Source organism: Haliotis asinina, chromosome 2 (assembly GCF_037392515.1).
Source record: "Haliotis asinina isolate JCU_RB_2024 chromosome 2, JCU_Hal_asi_v2, whole genome shotgun sequence".
Classification (NCBI taxonomy): Eukaryota; Metazoa; Mollusca; class Gastropoda; order Lepetellida; family Haliotidae; genus Haliotis; species Haliotis asinina.
In genome coordinates, this window is record NC_090281.1 from 49,277,442 (window position 1) to 49,302,336 (window position 24,895).

Consider the following 24,895-nt stretch of genomic DNA (forward strand, 5'->3'; position numbering starts at 1 on the left):
GATAGCACAGATCAAAATCTGAGTTTTGCTACCAAAAAAAAGAGAAATATGTCGGTGTTGTGATTGAAAAAAAATTCTTAGAATTATTTTCACTGGTAATGGTAACTAGGGATGCCACGAAGCATTATTTTCATGAGTTGATGTATATCATGATGCCTATTTTCACAGCATTATTGTATGAATTTTGTTATAATTTGAACTTTAATTTTTCATATTTTATAATGGTCCATGAAAACATTAACATTTTTGTTTCTCAGAGTTTAAAAAATTCTGCTTTCCCATCTTTGTCCATGAAAATTAATCTTTTATAACTCTCATAACATCAAAAAACATGATACAGTTGCAAAATGAAAACAATGCATAAGGCCAAACCAATTCTATTTCTTGTTTTACAGATTGTTGTTCTCAGAAAACCTAAAGGCAGGTGGGGAAAAAAAGGAAATGAAATAACCAGTATGAGCTTTCATGTTAAATTTTTTGGTTTCATTTATATCAACTAAAAATAAACTGAGTAAGTTTAGGTTTAACACTAATTTCAACAGTTTATCATTTAGGTCACATTAATGTTAGGATTGTATGTCTGAGCATGGACATTTCTTTTTCTTTCATTCTTGACCAAATACAACCGATGAATCTGCAAAGAAATAAAATTGGTGAGGCTTAAACATTTTTAAGCTGATACTTTCAAAACTGATACTTTCTCTCTCACACATACAAACACAGACACACACACACACAGACACACACACACACACACACACACACACACACACACACACACACACACACACACACACACACACACAGAGAGAAGGAGAGAGAGGATGACCTATCAACAGTCTATCAACATATTGGTAGTTATTTCTTTTGACAAATCCACTGTGCCGGATATGATTAATTGATCAATCAAAGTGTTATTGGTTAATCCTTTGATCAATGGTGTTTTTTTTATTTTTTAACTCAGCTGTAAATTCCTCTGGCTGTCCTTCCAGGTACAGATTACGTAACATGTAGTAGACTTGCCCTCAGACACTAGAAATGTTCATGTAACCCAAGTGGTGTTACCACTAATTTTACTGGTTATTAATTCATTAACTGAGCATCAATTAAATGGTCACAGATAAAGAGGGGAAGGTTTATACCATCAAACATAGATTGCAACAAGGGAGTTGTAATCATTGTAATGCGTATGATTTATTGGCTGAAACCACCCTGATAAAGAGTTACATATATGAAATACATATAAGCATTTGGTATGTAGTACGGATAAAAACTTTTCATATCTATTTACCTCATTAACTTTTTAGATTTGGCAATGGCAGTTGGGGTTCATTTAGTTTACAGATTCATCAGATACATCAAATTGTCCCTTTTCTGAAATCCCATTATGGCATGATTAAATATCTGTGCCTCTTCAGTCAGACATAAATTTTTCATGTTATACCAGGGTTATTCTTGATATATTTACCAAGTAATTAACCCAGGTCTCGGACACTCATGTCAGTTAACTGTGAGCCCAGTCAGACCTAATCTAATGAAGAGTCATTCAGACCATTTTCAATCAATCAACCAGACATATCCTGCCCCAGGATTTTATCACAGACTGTTGATTGTAAATTGTTATTAATTGTGTACAACCTATATAGTTTCTTGCTCTTCAGATTAGTGTTATTACCATGATGATTGGTAAAGCAGTTAGTACTATAATGATGTTGATATTGCTTGTGTCTCACTTAGAACTGTTAACATGTCTGCTGTTCTATGTAAATATTAACTTGTTTGAATTTAATCGTAAGACTATAAAAACCATAAGACCTTTTTTTTTTCAATAATTTTGAAAAAAATAATCCAAGTTTACACCTACTAGTCTTTTAAGACACATCTTATATGAACATATTTTGTGAATAGTCAGTGTTGAAATGTCTATAAAACATGTGAAGTTCAATCTGACATTAATATTTTACCCAACTATTCAAGTGACAAGACATTGAGAAATTCCGTGCATAATAAATCCATGGGCTGTCATTAATACACTGACAAAATGAACTCCCTTTGTGTTCTGTCAAGAACTGACAAAAACTGACTGATGGTGCTTAAGGTAAATCTTTTATATTTCCTTTGGTTTTCATTTGTAGAAGAAATTCAATGATCACTCGATCATTCTGTCAAATTAGTTTAAGGTCACTTATGTAACGATCAAGTGAATTTGGTGCATTGTTTTATACACAATTCTCTAGCTACTGAAACAGCATAGTCTAAAGAGCTGAACCTCTTTCAGACTGGACCCAGGTAAGTCACTTAAATATGATCAAAGCATCCTCATCAAACATTTTAGACTGTTTTTCTTTTGAGTCTTTGAACAGCATTTAGAAGTTATACACATAAAGGCAAGAATTATATGAATGACAACTTCTTTGTTTTGATAGACTTGACGTTTTGACCTTCATCAGGTGAATGAAAGGATTTCATTATCAGGGTTTAAAATAAGACCCATCAGACTGCCCCAGACGGGCAAAGTTTCTGAAGGATGGTCTAAATTTACAGCTAGCCAGCCTGATTTTAGATTTTCCATACATCTGAGTGAATTTTTGATGTGTGGTGTGATTAAATTCATTTTGGGTCAATAACATTTTGAAGTTACCGGCCCTGATGTCAGACTGGGTTTAGGGCGTATTTCAAACACTGCCATTATGATAATATACACAGCATGTATGATTTTACAACCTCATAGGTAGGTGCAAAACAACATGTTATTAGTTTGGGCTTGCTGTGGTCCCAGCTATTTGATGCCACTGAAAATTGTATACAAAATTCCAAATTTACTTGAAACATTGCCAACATTTTTTCTTTTAATTCAGGTAGGCTATTGAGACTTCTGGCTCTCTTTATTCAGATGGACACACTTTAATTATGACATTTAGAGTCCCCTAACTGTTAACCAGTAACTGAAATAGATCTGCCCCTGATTTTTACCCATGGTTTCAACTTCATTGTGAAACACCTGTATCAAAACTTTAGAAAATGTGTTGATGCTGTTTCAACACCCTCTCCACAGCTAAGGAAGTGAATGCAAGTCTTCATACTTAGACCAGGATCCTAAATGGTTGTATAATTTCAAGCATTGTTTAGATCTTGCTATATGTTATTACATTACCAGAGGATGGTCTTAATTTTCATTCCTGTCCATGGTTGAGATGGTTTATTGTCTGTCTAGACAGCAGAGGGTCAATGGTGGCTCAATGTCAGGGCCACATTCAAAGATGGTATAAGTATATATTGTGATAATTGAGGTACATGTAGGTAGTTTTATGCTGCTTCTAGCAATCATAGATAGGGACACCAGAAATTGGTTTCACTCAATGAATCCATAGGGAATCGAACCAGGGTCTTTGGTGTGGTGAGTGATACTTCAACCACTAGGCTACACCCCTGCCCCTATATTGTAATATATATCCCTCTTGTTCATCACACCAACACCTAAATGCCATTAAAAGTGGGCACAGTCTTAACAGGGATCCATGGTTGTGGAATAGTATTTCAGTGGGATTGGTGATAAAACTTCCTGAAAGTACAACCAAAAATAGAACACATTAAGTGTGACAGTGAAGAATAAAATATTCATCCCTAACCCCTCCCCCTCTCCTCCTGTCTGATAGAGGCTGCTGACCTCTTTTGTTACAACATTTATGAGAAAAAGAGGGTCATACGTCTTATTTGATCAAATATGTTCCCAATATATAGCCAAGCACCTACATGCATGATTGCTCAGCTGCAAGATTATACAAAAACACAAAATGAAAGCTTGTATTACAACATGAATGTTGTGTAGCAAATCACTTTCTGTTTCAAGTTTTTATCCAATCTTTTGATCAAATTTAAAAGGTTTCTGTCCCAGATTCATCATAACAGAGTTTATATACTAACCTAACTTGATGTATTATTTTTTAAATCTTCTTGTTCCAATCACTGATTTGTAACAGTGTATGTACAAAAACATCCCTGTTTGAGTAGGCCATAGGCTGGTTGATGCAGTGCTCCAGCCAGACACTGACAGTCCTAAGGGAAATGATAGGCAACATGGCACAAGTTCACAACCATATCAGTAGCTGATGATCCACAAGACTTCATTTAGCCAAAGGACTTTGACTGAGTCGAAGAGAAAGGATGAAAAGATTTGAAAAAAGCAAATTACAAAAAGGTGCATGACCTGTCAGGTCTGAAGATGGTACCATGTTCCTTTCACTTACTTTAATCTTGAAACTAACCAGCTTAAAGTCTTGGTAATCAGTCAGTCAGAATTGTCTGATTGAATCTGTGAAATATCAATCATTTTGATGGGCTGTCAATGCTTAACAACATCTAATAATAACCCTTGTCTATTCCAGTTAAGTTGCTCATTTCTTTGAAGGCCATTGCCAATGTACTTGTGCACAAACATTGTCATGTTTCAATATTCCATATTCTTCACTTGTAAAATCCAGGGTTGAGTACATTTTAATCTCAGACAGTTTCAGTTTGATCAAGATCTAACTTGGTTTTGATCAAGTTTTTCGGCCAGCTGCAAAGACAGAGTTGTATCGATTTCAGTAAGCAATATTGTGAGTTTCTTGTATAGGTATTGAGAAGTTATGTAAATGTCTGTGCCATTGCTGTATTGACTTGTATCGGCAGGATGATGAACTTTCTGAGTGGGAGAGTATGTTACAGAAGTTGACTGTATCGTGACAAGATCATCAAGCAACCACTGGCAAGACAAATCTTGTAAGATAGGGCTCTGTTGCTGTGTTTCAAATAGCGCTGTTGATCTCACTGGATAGGGGACATTATTGAACAGGCTTATGTCAGTAACGTTCCCTGTCTGAATGCATATTGGTCAGGGGAATACTGACCTTCACTGGACCTAGTGCAGTCTCCCGAGTTGAGTTGTCTTTGGCACAAAACGACTGACCCATGGGAGAGTAATAGGATTTATTCTGTGGAGTGAGTAAGTGATTGTACTTTGTGCATCATTTCAACTGAGGTCATTTGTACAGGGAAGGCTCATTTGGGAATGGATCTGGCCATTGGTAGTGGGAGTAGGAGGCCTTGAGTTGCTATTAACCTCCCTGTGGATGTACATTTGAGGACATTTCTGGTGAATATTTCATGTGAGTATCCTTGGTGTATTTTGGACATGGCTGCTTGAAGGACAGAGCTGCGTTTGGTGATCAACAGAGAACAATGTCTTGGTGTAAAACTGAGTTACAATACTGCATGGTCTCTTTTAGACTGATGATTGTCCTTGGCATTTGGCTGTACGAATCAGGGCATTTGGTTGTTGATGTACAGAGCTGCGTTTGGTGATCAACAGAGAACAATGTCTTGGTGTAAAACTGAGTTACAATACTGCATGGTCTCTTTTAGACTGATGATTGTCCTTGGCATTTGGCTGTACGAATCAGGGCATTTGGTTGTTGATGTACAGATTGTCCTTGTACATTTTACTGGAGAGTGTTCTTGGTGTATTATCCTCAGTATACCAGTGTATTGTGTTTTGGATTGTCCTCAGTGTGTATTGTGCTTTAGATTGTCCTCAGTGTGTGTGGTGGTTTAGATTGTCCTCAATTAATACTGGACTAGTGATTGTCCTCAATGTATACTGGAATAGAGATTGCCAACAGTCTATATGGTGCCAGTAAATGTCTCTTGTGTTAACTAGATGGAAGATTGTCTCTGGTGTCTCTGGGGAAGAGAATGTCCAATTTAAGATGGAAGTGCACATTGTCGTTGGTGTCTTCCTGTTCTTGTATTTGGACTACAGATAATATATGTGACTCGTGACTCTCGACTCACATCATGTTAAACATGCCGAGTGTACACGGTATGGTTTCAATCGTGTAATAATCTTAGGGGGATTCGACTTCCTTGTGTAGAGTCCAGAGGGTGTTTGATTCAGAGAGACTCTTCACCAACTTTGAGGTCAAGTAACTCACTGCCTCTGATAATGCTGCTATCTGTGATTTCTAATGTAATTCTGACATTGTTACGTAAATTCCTGTAATCAAGGAAACTGTACCCATGTATGAAAACCCTGGAGATGTTCGATATTGATACAAAGAATGTTTCAAGGGAATCACACTAATTAGTTGATCAGGACATGTCTTGATGTGGAGTACAAGGACCAGTACTGTGAATCAACAGAGAACCTGAGGTAGGCAGAGAACAAAACAGGACAGGATGTCTGTCAGGAAGTCACCATGAAATCTGTTGATTCTGAAAATGGAGTCAGATGAGAGATAAGTGAGTCGTCCTACCTGATCCATGTTATGGTTGGTATATATTTCTCTTCATAAGGGTCTAATGCCTGTGTCATTTTTTCTTGAAATAAAGTCAGTCAGTGTAACATATACTCAACAGCTGAAGAAATGCAAGTTTCGAAATATGAAACCTTACGATGTGATGGCAGGTGGTGGTTCTTTCATAAATATTGGATGTAAAGTTTTGGTAAGGAATACAGCTTTTGTTATTGTTACTGAATTGAGTCAACAGAGTCATGATAATCCGTTTGGCTCAAAAGCGGACAGATTAATGTCAGTCTAGCTCAAAAACTAATAAACATAACATACTCAATGAAACACTGATCATAATGACAGAACATCATAATAACTCTGTGAGGTTTTTGCAAAATATATTTTCTTAGAATTAAAAAGTTCTTTAACAAGCTATCATTAAAAATACTGACACATTTCACTATTTGTTACAAGGGATGAGTGCAAAGAAAGGGACAGTCACAGAGTTGGTATGATGTTTTGATTATGATCAGCGTTTCATTGAGTATGTAATGCTTATTAGTTTTTGAGTCACATTCGGTCTGTTCTGGAGGCAAAAGGTCTGCTTTTGAGCCCAACGGACTATAGTTGAAAACATACCTTAAGCTTTCATTGATATTGTTGTATACAGCAATTGGTTTGTGGTAACTGATCCCATCCATCAAAATTTTGCAACCAATCAACTTGTAGCATACACTTCCACTTTTGTTTCATGATCTAAACCAAGTATGTTACATTCTTGGGATGTTGTGTACATTGCATGATATCTGGGTACTATGCTTGAAATATGGGTGTTGTAGGTTAGCTGTGTACTCTGTGTACAACCTGTGAAGATCAAGTTTAGGTCTCCAGCAACCGTTGCTAGTTGTAAGAGGTGACTAGCAAGATGTGGTGGGCAGTCTTGCTGATATGAGCCCTCTCGTAACTCCTATGCTATAGCATAGACTTATGACTTTTGTCGTAATGTCACTTCATGAAATGTGTCCCAGTTTGACACATAACATTGCACCCCATTTGCATAGATGATACTCATACTGTTGATTACTGGATTATCTTATCTAGACTAGATCAATTTCAGACCATGGGCATGTAACTGGTATATTGCCAGCTACATTAATGAACAAGCAAACAGATCAACAATCCTATGGTGTGTGTTAAATCTAGGGTATCATGGGTCTAGGTACAGGATCTGAGCTGCCCTGAAGGTCCATGGCAGATCTGTTGCTTAGTGCATCAAGGAACTGTCTGTGGTAATTAGCAACATCAATAAATGTCAGTATTCTGAAGAAGTCACCACAGAGAGTGTCACAGTCACAGCTTTGACTGTTAAGACAGTTGTCAGTAGAACATTAATCAAATGCCAGCCTCCTCTCATTATGTTGATGGAGCTATTGCACGTGACTATGACTCCAGCTACCTATAGTACCTCACACCAACCTCCCACTGAGTGTGTTCAAATTTGTTTTCATTGCATGTGACCATGACCACAACAGTTGCTTGTAGTGTTGTCAAATACTCACCAGCAATCAGAGTGGCATGTCGGTTTTAAGCTACATTGACCCTATTCAGCAACCACTGCATGTAATGTGAACAATTGCATGTGTCCATGATTTTCAATGACAGTTGACTGGGGTACATCAAATACACCCACCACCACTCAGTGTAACAACATTGCCGTCACATGCGACCTTGACCTCTACCACCGACCCAACTGAGCACAACATCACAACACTGACCCAAGCGACATTTGACTGTAGTACTCTAATTACCCACCAACCCACACTCAGTGATAACTGTAATTAACAACACAACCGCAGGCTTGGTATTTCAGCATTGGTCACATGATAATGTTGACAACTGGGGGACCATATCACCTGCCATATGCCTCAAGAGTGTCTCCTCTTCTGACATGTACCCTCATTGTCCTCCAGACGTCAACTGCTGCCATAGTGTGTCACCTCAGATGGGATGTGCAATGTATGTTTCCCTGACATAAGAGAGTTGTTTATGAATGTCACTGGTCACAGAACCTATGGTGGCTCTCTATGGGTGTCCTGCAAGTCGTCCTGGCCTGGCACACATTGATTTTTGAGACAGCCTTGAGACGGTATATATGACAATTTGTTAATATGTTCCAATATTGGCAGTGTGCCCATTGTGATGTAAGTTGTAGGTATGCATGTACTACAGAAGCTGGTTGTGATTCATCACATATTTCCACGACGATATCCGTCCTGGTAGTATTGATTATCGGCCTCTGTGGCCATTGTTAATTGTCAGGTATGTTTCCAACAGGGAGGAGATGCTGAGTGCATAGCCAGCTGATGGTGTAATATTGACGAAATCAGTTGAATACATCTGATGTAGAACAGGGACGTTATTTGTGCTGCAGCTGATCTCACATTGCTTCTCTTCAGCAAGTAATGAAATCAGTTTGCAGTATACAAGATGTGATTTCCTACACTCAATACGCTAATATTCACCATCTGTTTTATCACTCTGGTGGTGAAGCAGAAAGTTATTTATGCCATAGCATTTATAAAATCCAGTATAGAAATGTATAAAAAAACATTTTGCTCAAAAACATGAATAACACATTTTGTTTTGTTTCATTTTGGATTGATGATGGAATTATTTTTTCAAGTTGTCTCAGAAGGTCAGACATGTTAGCTGTTGAAATAATTCATCAATGTGATGGATCTTCAGATTATTTGAATCCTTGTCTTAGGTTTATGGTGAATGTGCAATTTGGGTACATTAGCCTATGCTTCTAACTCTTAACCCCATCAGAAAGGTCACTGAAATTTGAAAATTTAAAATTATGTTTAAAAATTATAGGAATGTCCTGCTCTATCTATCTGCTTCCTTACTGCTACCTGGAAAACATTGATCAGGCTCTCCCAGTATATGGCCGAGGTATTAATGATGACATGATATGTTTTAACTACTCAGCTGTGTCATATCAGTGGCAACTAACAGGATCGGGTAGTCATGCTCGCTGACTTTTGTTGACACATGTCATTGTAATGTCATTGCAATGGTCGATGCTCAAGCTTGATTATTTACAAGCTGCTGCTATAAAGAATACTGTTGAGTGTGGTGTTAAACAACTGTTGAGTGTGGTGTTAAACAACTTGTTGTTGCCCTGCCTTATGGTGAGCATAAAGAAGGATGGATCAGCTTGGAGTCTCTGCATCTGGGTTGAGAGTTCATGTAAAGCTGGGCATGGTGTTTTGGTCGGCTAGCACTATAAAAACCTGGTGCTTGTTTTACTGTACAAGAAGCCATGCATATGATATCACCCTTTATCATCCATATGGTGAAAATTAACCAGTGTCATATATCACTCTGTCTCTCTCTTTCTCTCTGTGTCTCTGTCTCTCTCTCTTTCTCTCACTCACTCACTCCCTTCTCCCACACAAATACACACATTCACACACATTTCGACCACACATCTCCTGTGATGGTATCAAGTGTTCACTGACCCTCATAATGGATGTGTAGTACATGATACTTTCCGGCAGCAGGGATGCCATCTGATGCTGGACAAATGACTCTTAGCAGCATCAGCCTTCACCATTACCATTGTAGCGTTCTATTTCGTATACATCCGATTCAGTCCCTGGAAAGAGTGTATCAGGATCATCTTTACAGCTTCTTTCGTCAGAGATGGAGAGCTACCCGATACAGAGTAAGGACATGGTACTACCTGAGGTCAAAGTAATTAAATGTGTAATTGATGTGTGTGATACGGTTTCTCAGCTTTAAATATGCAGCTCAAAAGAAATCAAAGAACACCTGATTTCTTCATGTTATAGTTAATATACTGAGGAAAACAAATAAGAGATCACATGGAAGCACAAATGTTCCTTGATTATTTCCTAATATGTCTTCACAAGCTTTGTGTTGTATAGTTTGTGAAAATAAAAAATGGAAAAAATTAAATTAACGCTAGTGCTTTCAAGTGATTTTTCCCTCAGTATATACTATGACAGATTAGTTATCAACAAAACATTGGGTGTTCCTGAACTTAGTTTTAGTAGTATATTCCCCACAGAAAATTGTAAAAGGAGTAGGAATACTAGCATGATTCACTGGGCTTTTATTGTTAATGTAGACTGTGAATATGATGTACAGCAAAAAATCTACAATTTTACATTTATGCCTGTGTGGATTAATGCGTTTTTATCACCTATGTGGAAAACAAGTGTGTATTATGTGTGTAGGGAAATGTTGTTTTATTGTCTGGGGTTTAGTGCCTGTTTTGACAATTGTCCTCATAACAGAAATGTTCGTTTGTTACTCACATGTAAAGTGGGAGTTTGTAACCTGTGTGGATAAAAAAGGTTTTATTATGGTGTGTGGTCATACATTGATTCTGATGTGGACATTAAAGTGACATAATTCATATTTAACATAATCCAAGCTGGTTCCTTCAAGCCATTTGAGCCACATCCTTAAGTCTGTGTTCTAGGAAGAGCTCACAGTTGACGAACACATTCAGGGCCTATAGTGGGCATGATGATTTGTTGACGGGAAATAGTTGGGTCATTGACCTTACCTTATCAGGAGACTTAGATGGATGGTCAAAGTAGCTTGTCCTTGGGCGGAAGCTATTAGTGTGATTATTCTCTTGTAGTTGGTGAGTCTGAATGCCTGTCTGTCTGTCTGTGTGCCAGTGTGTCTTCCTATGTGTCTCTACCACTGTCCCCTTTCTCTCTCCCTCCCTTTCCTTCCTCTCCCCCTCCCCTGTCTCTCTTTCTTCCTTTTCTCTCCTTTTCTCACTGTCTCTTTATTCCTTCTTCCCCCTCTCCTCTATGTTACATTTTGGTAGTCATGGATTGATATATTGATTGTAATTAAAGGAAATAAACAGCAGGTGATTCTGTGATGTTAACAAAGTAATTCTGTTTGTGCACTGAAGGTATACTGTTTAATGAAAGAAATTTTATCATGGATACAAAACATAAAAAAAATCCATAATCTTAAGAAACTGACAAAATAATTCCAACTGTGACCTCACCATGTCTTTATAAAATATTTTAAAATAATGATGATAGTAAGCGTTTGCAGAGTATACGGGTCGGTGGGGTAGCCTAATGGTTAAAGATTAGATTCATCATGTCAAAAAACAGGGTTCAATTCCCCACGTGGGTATGATGTGTGTACCCCATTTCTGGTGCTGGAATATTGCAAAACGTGGTCTAGAACCATACTCACTCAATGAGTGTATCCATAGCCACAGGCCATACTGATGCAACCTATCACAAACACATGCAAAGACCAGTGAATTATTCACTATAAAGTATGGAAACATATGGTGCAAGTCAAAGCTGGGAATTGATTTTTATCATTGATGAGTCAGGTCCTTCACATGTACACCATAAAACCTTTTAAAGCTCCACTGAGGCCCTGACTATGGTAACCACCATATCTTAGATAAGTTGTAGACAATTCTAAAGGTTTGGTATCAGACCAGCTATTGATGTTAATGGACATTTCATTGTTGTACTGTTGTCTAGCCCTTTTTCCATTTTGTATCTTTTAGATGGTTCAATCAGTCATGATGCATCTTTGAATCGGTTGGCATTTTGTTTTATTGTACTCTTATAGTCCAACTCCATGATGGCTTAGGTGGTAGGTTTGGCCATTCAGAGACAATACATGTATCCAAAGTTTGAAGTTGTTTTCAGGACATAGATCTTGTTGAACATTTTTCAACCAATCAGATTGCAGCAGACACTTTATCAGGTCAGTGTTCTTGAAATGTCATATTGCTTGTTAGTTTTGCTGAGGTTGTCATTGTTTTCATGTTACCCCAGTTCGTATACATGCACTTGTCATGCACTTATCATCAGATTAGGTGTGCTGTATTAGTGATGATGACATCAATCTCATAATCGGTCAAGTCATTCATCTCGCTTGCGTCTGCGATTATTGATGGGCTCAGGAAACTAATTTGAATTCCTGAAATATGAATCTTCAAATTATGAAGTATGTTTTTATTGTTTTGTTTGTTGAACAACTGAGGCAGTTTCCTGACCCAAAAAACAACAACCTGACTAAGTGTCCTCAATTGGCGTCTGGTTTGTTGCACAGCATAATGATTGTATCCCGTTATTGTCTACATGCGTTTTGTGGTGTGGTTTACTATTACAATCGACTGCAGATTGATTACTGGGCTACAATTATTGATCTGCATATTGTGTATGATATCGAGCACCACTTTTTAGTACAAGTCAGGATAATATATCCGTAATGATACAATTGGATACTTATCACACATACTTGTTTGTTATGTTTATTGTCATGATATCTTAATATGGTTTACATGGTCTATGACCATGAAGATCCAGGTTAGAATTGGTCTTCAGTAACCCATGCTTGTTGCAAGCGGCGACTAATAGGATCAGGTGGTCAGACTCACTGACTTAGTCAACACATGTCGACACCATATCCCAGTTGTGTCGATTGATGCTCATGCTGTAGACCACTGGATTGCTTCAGATTCGGTTATTTGCACACCACCTAGAATATTTCAGAGTAGACAAACAAACAAATCTGTGGTGAGCACACCATGTTTTTCAGTCCCTAAATGTCCAAATGCCTACCTCATTGATGATTAATAGTTGATCTTGCTTCCAATTACTGCAAACCCAATAAGTGGTGTCATGATTGGATACTGCCAAGCTACTTAGCCAATGAAGTGAGCTTAGGTGAAATATAACAAGGGAGGTAACTATATTAATTGCACTGATAATATTCATTGATGCATTTGATGGTGTGCCAGTCCTGGGACCATGGATGAAAATATTTGCTTTTTCACTTCTTATTTGCATTTCTTTGGAGTAACAGGTATTGAAACAAAGATTAATAGTAAGAATTGAATTAGTTGACTTTTTGATTAGTTGTGTCTTTGTGATTAGTTGAACAATTGTCCCACCAATGCCTATTATTAAGCAAGTGGTACAAGAGTTTTATAGATTGACTAAGTTGTGTTGAGTGTTTAAAACATCGTCAAGCTTTGAAAAGCTCATTCTGAATGCCCTTAAAGTCAAGCAGCACAAAACAGACAGTGTTAAATTACTGTCTTAGATATGTATTGATCATTCATGAGTCTAAACCTCTTCTGTAAACCGTGCAGACATGTTAAGTGAAATCCTGATTTTTTAATAATGTTGACTCAGTACAAACATGATTGTATTTCATGACTGAGCTGAATATGGCAGACAGAAGTATTTTATTTAGGTGTCACAAGTTAAACATGATAGAAGAGTACTATGATATGTTTAACAACTATCAAATATTTAGCTCAGATAGAGAGATACTATTTAGACTTAGTATATATATTCACATACAGAACGGTAGATAAATAATAAAAATAAATAAAAAAATATTAAGTTGAAAGAGTAGAAAGATAAAATGTATAAAGAGCAATAATAGATAAAAGACTGGTGTCTTAGATATATAGTTTTTCAGTTGAAGCTGAATTTTGAAATATCAAGAATAGTACCTAAATTCTTTAGAATAAAATTTAATAACAAACAGAACATGTCTGCAATCAGATTTTTACATCAAGCTACCTTGTATGAAGTGCCTCAAATTAAAGTATGAGAGGTTTGATTTTGTTGGCAAGATAGCCCTTTTCTGTTCACTGGGGATGGAGCTAGATGTGTCTGCAATCAGATCTTTACATCAAGTCTATCCTGTATGAAGTGATCCAAATTAAAGTGTGAGAGGTTTAATTTTATTGGCAGAAACGCTTCTTTCTTGGTATTCACATGGCAAGTCCACATTAGTTCCATTAAAATGTGAATCACTTTTGCTTGTCAAAAACCCATGAAAGATTAAGGAGTGAATGAATTTTGCCGTGCCATCATGTTCCTTCACTTATTTAGAATGATAAGAATTATTTAGATGAGGTAAAAAGAATATTCCTGACAAAGCCTCAGTAATTCACTTCATTTCTTGTCAATGACCAGATATCCAATATCCTTGGAGGGTATTAGAGAACCAAGTCTTCAGCTCTCCTTGATGGTTGTTAAAGCCAAGTGATTGAGATGAAGAGGTGATAAGGTGTGACCCGGTGGAGCCTAGTCATAGTGTTCCAGTAGCGATGGTTGGTCGGTGTAATACATAATCCACCATTGCCTTGTCCAAGTAGGGTGATTGATAGACTGCAAAGGTATAGGTGAAATGGTGCACACTTTGGCCTAAAACAACATCCACTTGTCCAGCTTGGAATATTTTGTAGATGTTATGCACATTTAGATGGCATTGTGCAGAAAAATCAACAGCTTGTCAAATAATCTTGCGAATCTGTTGTCAGTATAATTCCCTATCCTAATGCAAATTCAACAATCTTACCATGCCCATAATCTTTCCTTCCTCCCTGTGGCCGCTCCAACACCAACGGTCACACCCATGCCCACAACGCCAACCCTCACACCCATGCCCTTAAGACCAACCCTCACACCCATGCCCACAACATCAACCCTCACACCCATGCCCACAATGCCAACCCTCACACCCATGCCCACAACGCCAACCCTCACACCCATGCCCACAACACCAACGTTCAAACCCATGCCCATACCGCCAACCCTCAAACCCATGCCCACAATGCCAACCCTCAAACCCATGCCCACAACGCCAACCCTCACACCCATGCCCACAATGCCAACCCTCACACCCATGCCCACAACGCCAACCCTCACACCCATGCCCACAACACCAACGTTCAAACCCATGCCCATACCGCCAACCCTCAAACCCATGCCCACAACACCAACGTTCAAACCCATGCCTACAACGCCAACCCTCACACCCATGCCCACAACACCAACCCTCAAACCCATGCCCACAACGCGAAGCCTCACACCCATGCCCACAACACCAACACTCACGCCCATGTACACCTCCATGCCTACACCTCTACCAACCCACCATACATTTTCCAACATGGTCTGTTCAGAGAAATAATTTCTACTTGTTTGTTTGTGTTTGTTGAGCTAGTGCCTGTAATGGACTAGATGGGTCTTGCAATCAGTGAGTAGTCTCCCACAGAATCCCTACCATCCTCCAAGCTGTGCCACAGATAATGACACACTCTGACTAGTGACAGCTGTCCGTCACAACTGTCCATCTTTAATCATGTTAGCTTGTCCACCTGTTACACAGCCTGTGTCGACTAAGATTGTCATGAACCAAATGATTTGATATTGTATCTTGCAGATTTGGCACTTTGTATGTTGATATAAGCAGGAATTGTTTGATAACATCTGATCAGCTGGATGTATGAACAAGATCACCAAATAAATACTTTGTGATGATCATATTTTAGCAACTCCTGACAGTCAGTACGTAGTAGATCACAAGAACACTGGTGCCCTAGTGTATATAACTCAACCCAGTTTTTGATGAACACCATACACGGATTTTTCTTGTCCTGCTTGGAAGCATGATGATGCATAATTTGGTAATAGGTTTAAACAATATTATTTTCCCATGGGTGATAGGCCGCTTAATTCAACAAAGCTGAGAATTGCTAAAAGGGAGCTTCACATTCCCGATAAGTTGAGTGAGTGAGTGAGTGTCTAGTACACAAGTCTGCAATATTGACACAAATTGTCCTCACAGTATTTTGAGTTGGGTCACACACAAATATGTAATAATCCAAAGGATGAAACTCTGGTTGATTTGAAAATATGTTTCTCATTTGTAAATCACCAAATTATATTTGATAGAAATGTTTGGATAGAATTTACATGATAAGTGTATTCCAAAGCATATTCAGTCCTTATGGTGGTCAGGCTCACTGACTTGGTCCACACATGTCATCGGTTCCCAGTTGTGCAGATCGACGCTCATGTTGTTGATCATTGGATTGTCTGGTCCAGACTCGATTATTTACAGACCGCCACCATATAGTTGTAACATTGCTGAGTGTGGCGTAAAACTAAACTCACTCACTCACTGTAGCTGTCAGGAGTTTAGTTGTAGTATCTCACTAGCAAAACAGTGGATTTGTGTGACAGTCACACATAGCAACTTGTAGCTGTCAGGAGTTCAGTCGTGGTATCTCACTGACAGAACAACTGATTTGAGTGACGGTCACACACAGCAACTTGTAGCTGTCAAGAGTTTAGTCGTAATATCTCACTGGCAAAACAGTGGATTAGTGTCATAATCAGCTGACTTGGAGTGAGGTTTGTGAGTATGCGAGTTTGGTTCTGACTCTGTGACAGGATTTAGTACATGTTATGTAATTTATGTGGCGTAAAATTCTGATATGCACTGATGTTTGACTTGCTTGTCGGCATTTTGTCATGAGTAATGGACAGTGCTGATTTGGAACATTGTATCTTTAAATCTGTAGGCTTTTGAGTACCAAACAGTTATCTGAGTCCTTCCATGTGGATGTATATCACCTGTAACGCTGTGTGTGTGTGTGTGTGTCTGTGTGGTGGTGGTGGGGGGGGGGGGGGGGGGGGGGTGTGGGTGTGGGTGTGGGTGTTGTTTTCAAACTGCTAAAAGATGATTAAAAGAGGTGGTACATTGTGAATAAATACAGTAGCTTTTACAAAGTTTTGGACCAACTCTATCATTATGTTTTGAATTCGCTAGAATCCATGATTAAATGTTGAATGCTTTGTGCATACTGAGACTGGGTTTATTTTGTGTCATTGGCTCATCCTACACATCTCCCTTGCTGAGGTCATATTAGGATGTGATTAGAATAACCTCCAGTATTGTGTCAGGTCTGCTGCTCTAGTCTTATCAGGAGAACTTGATGTAGCGAGTTTAGAACATATGTTCTGATTTCACGTAACACTAATAGGGATACCAGTGAAGATCCAGGTATGAATTCATCTTCAGGAACCCATGTTTGTCGTAAGAGGCAACTTACAGGATTGGGTGGTCAGACTTATGGCATGACATGTCATAATTTACCTGCATAGATCAATGCTTGTGATGTTGAATAGTGATTATTTACAGATCTTCGCCACATGCCTGGAATGTATCTGAGAACTAAACTCACCCAAACAGGGTGGTGTTGTTTTTGTTATCAGCCACTGGTTTTCCGTTCCCATCCAGGCAATGCCATGATGTGAGTAGAAGATGGCTGACTGTAGCATTAAACAACATTCCGTCAATCAGTCTGTCAAAACAGGATTCACGGAACAGATGGAGACACCCTGATTGTCAGTTTGAATCCAAGTTCAAAACAACATGTGTATGTAGACTTCTCAGCACCATACCATCACTTTCGGATTCACCAAATCAGTAAACATCAGAGATGTGCATCACTTCAGATTTCATTTAACATTCAGCTGTCAGGTCGTGATAAAAGTGGAATATTGTTCAAAGCAGCGTTAAACTCATCCCCCTGTTAAGGAAATGTTTGCCATGGTCAATGACCTCCTCCAGTCAGTGCCTTCAAGGACTACTCCATCAGAGAAGTTCTGGCACGCTGTTGGCTTCCCCATCTCTCCCCCGCACTTGGACGGGAACTTGCCACCAGTTATTGATTGACCCCTCCAACATGTGATCTTCCCACCAGTACATGATAGGAAGTACATAACTCTCTTGTGACTTATAGGGCTTTAGACACACAAGGTGCTGTAGATCATCTATACACTTGCTTTGTGGTTGGATGACTGTAGTAGTGGTAGTATCAATGGCAAATATGATACTGATAATGCTGGGTGGTAATATTTGTTAGGCATCAAGGTATGTTCTAAGTGGGGATATGAGCTGTATATCCTCTGTTTGGTAAAGATATGAACACTCCATATCCTTTGTTTGGTGGCGATATGAGCTGTATATCTTCGGTTTGGGAACAATATGAGCTGTATATGCTATTGGGTGAGGATATGAGCTGTATATCCTCTGTTTCATAGGGATATGAGCTGTATATCTTCAGTTTGGTGGGGCTATGGAGGTAGTATCTGCATCCCAAACTGTAAGCCTGTCCAATTGATCCACTGTCCATATCTTCCATACAACCATATGTATTGTGTGGGTATTTTACAAATGGCCTGATTCTTTGCCAATGCCTCTTTTAAGACCAGAAATGTTAATGTGTTCATAAATGTCATTATTGGAGGTTGGTGTGAAGACTTAATCTGATCAGCAATTGTCATGGCCTTTTTATTGTCCTCTCCTACTCTGCCTCTGATTGAAGTAGAGGAAGCCAGTGCTGGTTTTCATCTGAAATGCTTGGAATGAAATCCTCTCTGTTGACAGAAAGTAGAGATGTTTGCAGTGTTAGAGTGGTATACAAAGTGTATACAAAGTAAAGATGTCGACATTGTAAACCTTGGTTAACAGTAAATTTAATGTGGATCGATCAGTGAATGGGTCGGAAAGTGTAAGAGTGAGTCATCTGTGGACATAGGGGTGTATATGAAATCAGCTTGCGAGAGAGTTGATATTTTAGGTGGATATATATATTTTATAACATTTTACTGTCTGTGCCATAGTGGTTTACAAACCCAAATACAGCTCTTAAATAATAACACTGTTCAGTAGCGTTTATTTAGCTCGACTGAATGAACAATTATGCATTGATAAATGTTTCATTGGTTAGTTCTTTACTTCTAAAAAAATGTTTGAAAAGAAAGAAAATGCCTACCTACCTAAAATTTTAAAGAGATGTAATCGGAAGTGCAACAGTTGTTTTTTTTGTAGTTTGCCTGATCCCATTTACTGTATTTGTAGAGTAACAAGGAGTAGAGTGCTGGGCATCAGTGGTGTCCACTGATGTCAGCAATGTATACTGGTCATAATGCAACCTAAGGTGTAAAGCAAGGAGTCCCATTCCACTTAAGTTTAGTTGTTTATTGTCAATGCCACTCTTGACCAGAGTCTTGACCAGACAAACCAATGACTGATAATGTGAGCAACAGTCTGCATCAGTGGGCAATGATGACATTCAGTGAAGCACCTAGTGCATTTTGTGATGTGTCTAATGCATGTTTTCCTGTTTTTTTGTTAGTTTAAAAATATCCTATTTACCTGTTGTCAAGCGAAATTTCTAGCAAAGGCCATTAGAATCCCCTGGCATTATTGCCTTTTGCTGAAACAGGGGAAACAGGGAATAATAATTGTCAATTATGAAAAAATAATCCTATTTAAGCAATCCATGCTTCTTGTAAGAGGCAACAAACACAATGAGGCAGTCACACTTGCTGACATTGTTGACACATGTTGTATCCTGAATGCATAGATAAGAGGTGTTGTCAGTCACCAGATTTTCTGATCCAGACTCAGTTACTTACAGACCATCATCATATGGCTGCAGTATTGCTTAGCTCAGCACTAACCAACAGACACAATTCTCTAAGCTGAATCTCATTTCAGACAGATACTGAAGTCTTACTCCAGCCCCAGACAGATGTGCTGAGAATGTTGAACATTAATTGTGTGTCTCTATTTCAGATTATCGGCATATGGAGGAGGCACAGGCATCAGAGACCACAGAGGAGGCGGACCACCACCAGCAGAGACTCATCAGAATCAATGGCCCACAGCTTACCAAGTTCTGCCATAATGAAATCAGGTGAGCTTACTAAACTGTGCAGATATCAATGTCAGTTTACAGTAGTGTAACGACCCATTCGATGACAGTATGTATAGGCACACACTATAAATTAGTTATTCCTGTCTGTGCCAAAAAAGATTTGAATCTACCAGCTGGAACCTGTTTCCCAGCATCCTTTGCTATAGATTTTAGTTTTGTTACATTATTAGGTGAGACCCATTTGATTACGAGTTTTTATGGATTATCGTCCTCAGAAAACCTCAAAGGCAGGAGGGAAAAAATAAAATAAATCACCAATCACTGTAATATTCCTTCTAAATACTCAAAGTATTTTACTTTTTTCAAATTATGAAGGGTATGTGGGGCGAAAAACACAATCTAAAAATCATTTTTCTTGTAAGTTCTTATTTTACTTTTGGCCAATAAGAACATTAGGAATTTTTTTTGAGTGAGAAGAATTAATTTGTAATTTTTGTCTTATCCTTGAAATAATATGACAAGCGGATCTGTTAAACAAGGAATAAAATTGGTGTGGCCTTAGATGAGCTCTTTAAACATTAAATGTTTTGTAACATAGTTGTCACTTGTCTTTGGTTTAGAAGTTGTAGTGTTTCTTTGTCAACAATGTCTGAGTACATTCTTCTACTTTTACCACAAGTTTAGAGCTGGACACAAATCAGTTTGGGCTAGTAATCGCTTAGACTTTATATAAAATGCTTCTCGTGCATCTGCTTGTCTCTTTTATTTGTGCATGTAACAAAAAACTGCCATTAAATTGTCATGTTTCATTGCCATTAAAAAAATAATTTTGACTTTTCCGAGTCCCAATCATTCATTTGTCCACTGTAAGGATTAGTGTCTGTAGGAACGAGTATGACTGAATCTGCAACTCATTAACATGTGCTAAACTTTCCAAGCTGTATTTCTGAGAGAAAAAAGTAAAAATATGTTCCTCCCTCGTAATATGTTTTTAATGGACCTCCTACTGCCCTTGTTACTTTTGACAAAAAAATGTGCCTGAGAAACATTTAATTTTACATACGACTCTAAATGCTCCTTAGGAAAATATTAGTTGGCCTTGATGTCTGGTATTACTTTTGAGTAGATTATCATTGAACAACATGTTACGACAATCTAAAATTTCCAGTACTGAAACCTCTATGAGACAACTGAGGATATATTTGTCTTGTAGGGTTCATACCATTACAACAAAATTTTCAAATTTGGTATTTCCTATAGGACCAAAAGATGATCCCAGCCCAGGCGCTGTGGTTTTGTGTGCAGTCAACATAGATCAAACTTGTATTGTTTTATGAGTCACTGAACATTTTAATACTTTTAAAACTATATAAAGTTGCATGCTTAAACTTGTGTCATGTATGCAACTTGTCTGTTTGGAAAGGTGGAAAGCCATGGTTTGATCCCAGCCATCCTCAATAATCTCCAGGGTATATGTTCCAACAAATCTCCATTATACCTTGGATGCATCTATGGCTCGTCCTGATAATTTTATTACCTCCCTTGGCTGGCTCAGCATTCTCATCTTAGCCAGTCAGCTAAGTCGCTGTTACAACTGAGCATGCCAGTGTCAACAAAAGTAGCGGTCATCGCCGCTAAGGTTTATTCACAGTGTGACTCAGCTTTGGGGAGAAATCATACAGACAAACTGACACTTAAAGAAAATACATGCAAAAACTCCTACCTCAGCATCGATTGTGTTGCCAAGTCTGATCGATTAGATAATTTTAGAATCTAAAGTAGTGAGTTCTCATTTGTATGCTCAATTTCTCTGCATAGACACCTGATTGTATAAAATGTCGGTCAAGGGAGGTAATGAAATCATCAGGCCGATACGTAGATGCATCCAGGGTATAGTGGAGATTTATCAGAACATATGACAGGGCATATGTTCTGATAAAAGTAAGTAAAAGAAAGTAGAAGGGTTAACGCTTCAGATTGTCCGATGTCTGGACAAGGACAAACACACACATACTCATCAATATGCCAGGACACTGAACTTAAAAGTGGCCTAAACATTTAATCTCACTAAATATGCAATATTTCTGTTTTCAGTACGGCCAAGTACAACTTCCTGACATTTCTCCCAAAGTTCCTCTTTGAGCAGTTCCGGAAATATGCCAACATATTCTTCCTTTTCATCGCCCTTATACAGGTAAGACCAGAAGGCAGGTGGCAATGTGAGAAGTAGCTTATAAATAATATGCGAATGAAACTATTGTTTGCTGACAAAAACATGGCACATTCTCCTATGAAGAGATAACCCGTCTTTGTGTGACTGTCTACCCTCTTCACAAGTCTGCTAATCATTTTATGTTACTATTAATTTGAAAAGCAGTGAGCCCAGTGGTGAAAGCGCTGCTTGTCACACAGATATCTGGGTTTGTTTCCCAGCAAGTGGTGAAAACCCTGCTTGTCACACAGACAGGAGACAGTTTTTTATTGCGGTTTCTCCTGACCCAAACCTCTACATGGCTGCCATATTGAAGTACAGACTTCAACTAAAATCACTAACTTAAACGTTTTCTGTTTTAGCAAATCCCGAATGTCTCACCAACGGGACGCTACACAACTGCACTACCTCTCCTGCTTATTCTCATGGTGTCTGCCATCAAGGAGCTCATTGAAGATTTTGTAAGTCAAAATTTGCATTTCATTCCCATAGTTCCTGTTACATCTCAGAGACGGTTTTATCTATTCTTTTGTTTGTAAGCTTCATATTAGTGGAATTAATGATACCTAATGGGTGAACAAGCAGAGCTGCTGAGCATAAATATTTGTAATCATTGTCCAATTACTTCCTCTTACTAAAAATACAGCATGAAATTATTGGCATGGAAGTTCCCTCTGGGTTGTGTTAGCTATTTCATTCTCTATTTCATTCACTATTACACTCTATTCTTAGAAAAAATAAAGGAGAGATAATTCCCTATGTGGGTATCCGGATGAGGAGTAGCAGTTATGTCCCTTGACGAGCTCTCCCTGAAGTCCAGCATTTTGCCACTTCATATCCAATTAAATTTGTTTCATCTTACTAAACATACCACACAAAAATATTCAAATGTGGTGAAGTCAGATTTAAAGTACAGTAAAGTTCACTTATAACGTACACGCTTACAACGAATTGCTGGTTACAACGAACAAATTCAGAAGACCCAACTGCCCACAAACAAATTGACGGGTCCCTCTGTGCTATTTCACGCGTTAATTGACGTGTTTACAACGAACAGCTGAACTCAAAACAACAGAACTGAAAACAACAGTCCCTTTGAGTGCGTTATAAACAAATATTACTGTACAACCTGAAGTAAAAATTTCAATCAAAATAATTTCAACACAAATAGTGAGTGAGTTTAGTTTTATGCCACTTTTAGCAATATCCCAGCAATATCACGGCAGGGGACACCAGAAAATGGGCTTCACACATTGTACCCATGTGGGGTATCAAACCTGGGTTCGAGCGAACGCTTTAACCACTAGGCTACCCCACCGCCCCTCAACACAAATATGTTATATGAGAATATAATATAGTACATTGGTGATACATGAGAATCTTTTATTTCAGCATTCAGTATCCATGCTATATTTAAACTAGATTGTGAACTTGTCTTCCTGGGCATTCTACATGATTCGATGGTAGTATTAGTAATACATGTACTCAGAGTTGCCCCCACTAATGTATTAGCTTCAGTTGTTAATGCAACAAGTAGGTTTGCGCACAGTCAGTACAGTATAGATATTCTCTAGTTGTAACCGAGGGACTTCATTTCTGAGATTAACAGAACATATGGGAGTAAGTCCTATGAAACAGCTTGTTCTGAGATACGTAAGTTTTTAGATTTTAGTATTTTCATGTCATGAGTGTGTTGACATCACCTCTGTTTGAAGCTAATTTTGATGATCCCAATTTCAAAGTCCATTCACAAAACAAGTTGTTACGGGTATCATGTTTGCAGGAACATTTCCCATATATTTGTGTATATCTTTACTGATTGAAGATATGTATGAAAAAATGTAAAATGTTTTATCATATTTGTAACATTGAGTTTTTGAGAAAACAGAATTGCACAGATGTCGACAAAAGTTTTCAAACAAACTTCTGATAGTGATGAGAAGACTTTCTTGATCTTGTCCACTTTCTTGATCTACACTTCCTGATTCAGTTCAAAGATACTCAACTGTAGAACCCATTCCTATCACATGATTTCTTGTATGTTTGCAGAAACGACACAGAGCGGACGATGCAGTAAATAATAGAAAAATTAATGGTAAGCATTTTTCAGTTTTGTCTTTTCTTTCATATCTGCATGCTTGATTATTAAGTGAATCATATTCTTGTGAATACCCTACATGTACTATGTCACAGTTCATAATGGAGACTTGCAGAGTAGCCATGCTGTGGGTTTCACCAACGTAGTAATCATCAGAGACCTGCATCACCTCAAGGATCCTCCATCCTTAAGCTGACAGGCGATAACAGCAGGAGTACTGTCGAGGCAGCATGAACCTCAACACACTTGCTCGTTTAGACATGTTTTAACATTTTCAAGTAGTCTGTCTCACAGTTCCTGTACCACATTATTTTCCTGACTGCCAAACCCTTTCTGTAGTCTGCCTCACGGTCCCCGAACCACATTATTTTCCTGATTGCCAAACCCTCTCTGCAATGCTAAAGCACTAATTAAACCAAGTTTAGTTTTCCCCAGGTTCTGAGTCTGTGGCCTCCCTGGGCCCCCTTTACAGCGTATATGGGTTAGTTTTCTATTATAAAAATTATTTATTCAGGTATTCAGAGACAAAGCATTAGTCTAGTTTTGAAGCAGCACCAGGAATCCTGACTCTGTTTAAGCTGCATGCTGCCTCCTTGACAGCACACACAGCCTGTCCCTGCATTCATGTTCCCTCATCTGGAACTCAGGCATCTATGTAAACATAAGTGATTTAATCAGTAATCATGAGTTTGGGGCATCTTTTATCAGTATTCCAGCAATATCACAGTGGGGGACACTCAAAATGGGCTTCA

At 38.4% G+C, this 24,895-nt stretch overlaps 1 protein-coding gene across 5 annotated transcripts in view; it reads left to right on the forward strand.

The window, feature by feature from the left end:
* LOC137273855 (phospholipid-transporting ATPase IA-like) overlaps window positions 1–24,895 on the forward strand; it is a 94,455-nt gene that overhangs the window by 29,395 nt on the left and 40,165 nt on the right. For 4 of the 5 annotated variants that reach the window (XM_067806735.1, XM_067806736.1, XM_067806739.1 and 1 more), the window contains exons 2-5: window positions 19,752–19,872; window positions 21,928–22,027; window positions 22,408–22,506; window positions 24,095–24,140. In XM_067806735.1, the coding sequence (XP_067662836.1) occupies window positions 19,752–19,872; window positions 21,928–22,027; window positions 22,408–22,506; window positions 24,095–24,140 (366 nt within the window). Of the gene's footprint in view, window positions 1–8,346; window positions 8,416–19,751; window positions 19,873–21,927; window positions 22,028–22,407; window positions 22,507–24,094; window positions 24,141–24,895 lie in introns of those variants that run through there. The other variant, XM_067806737.1, reaches the window with a different exon arrangement.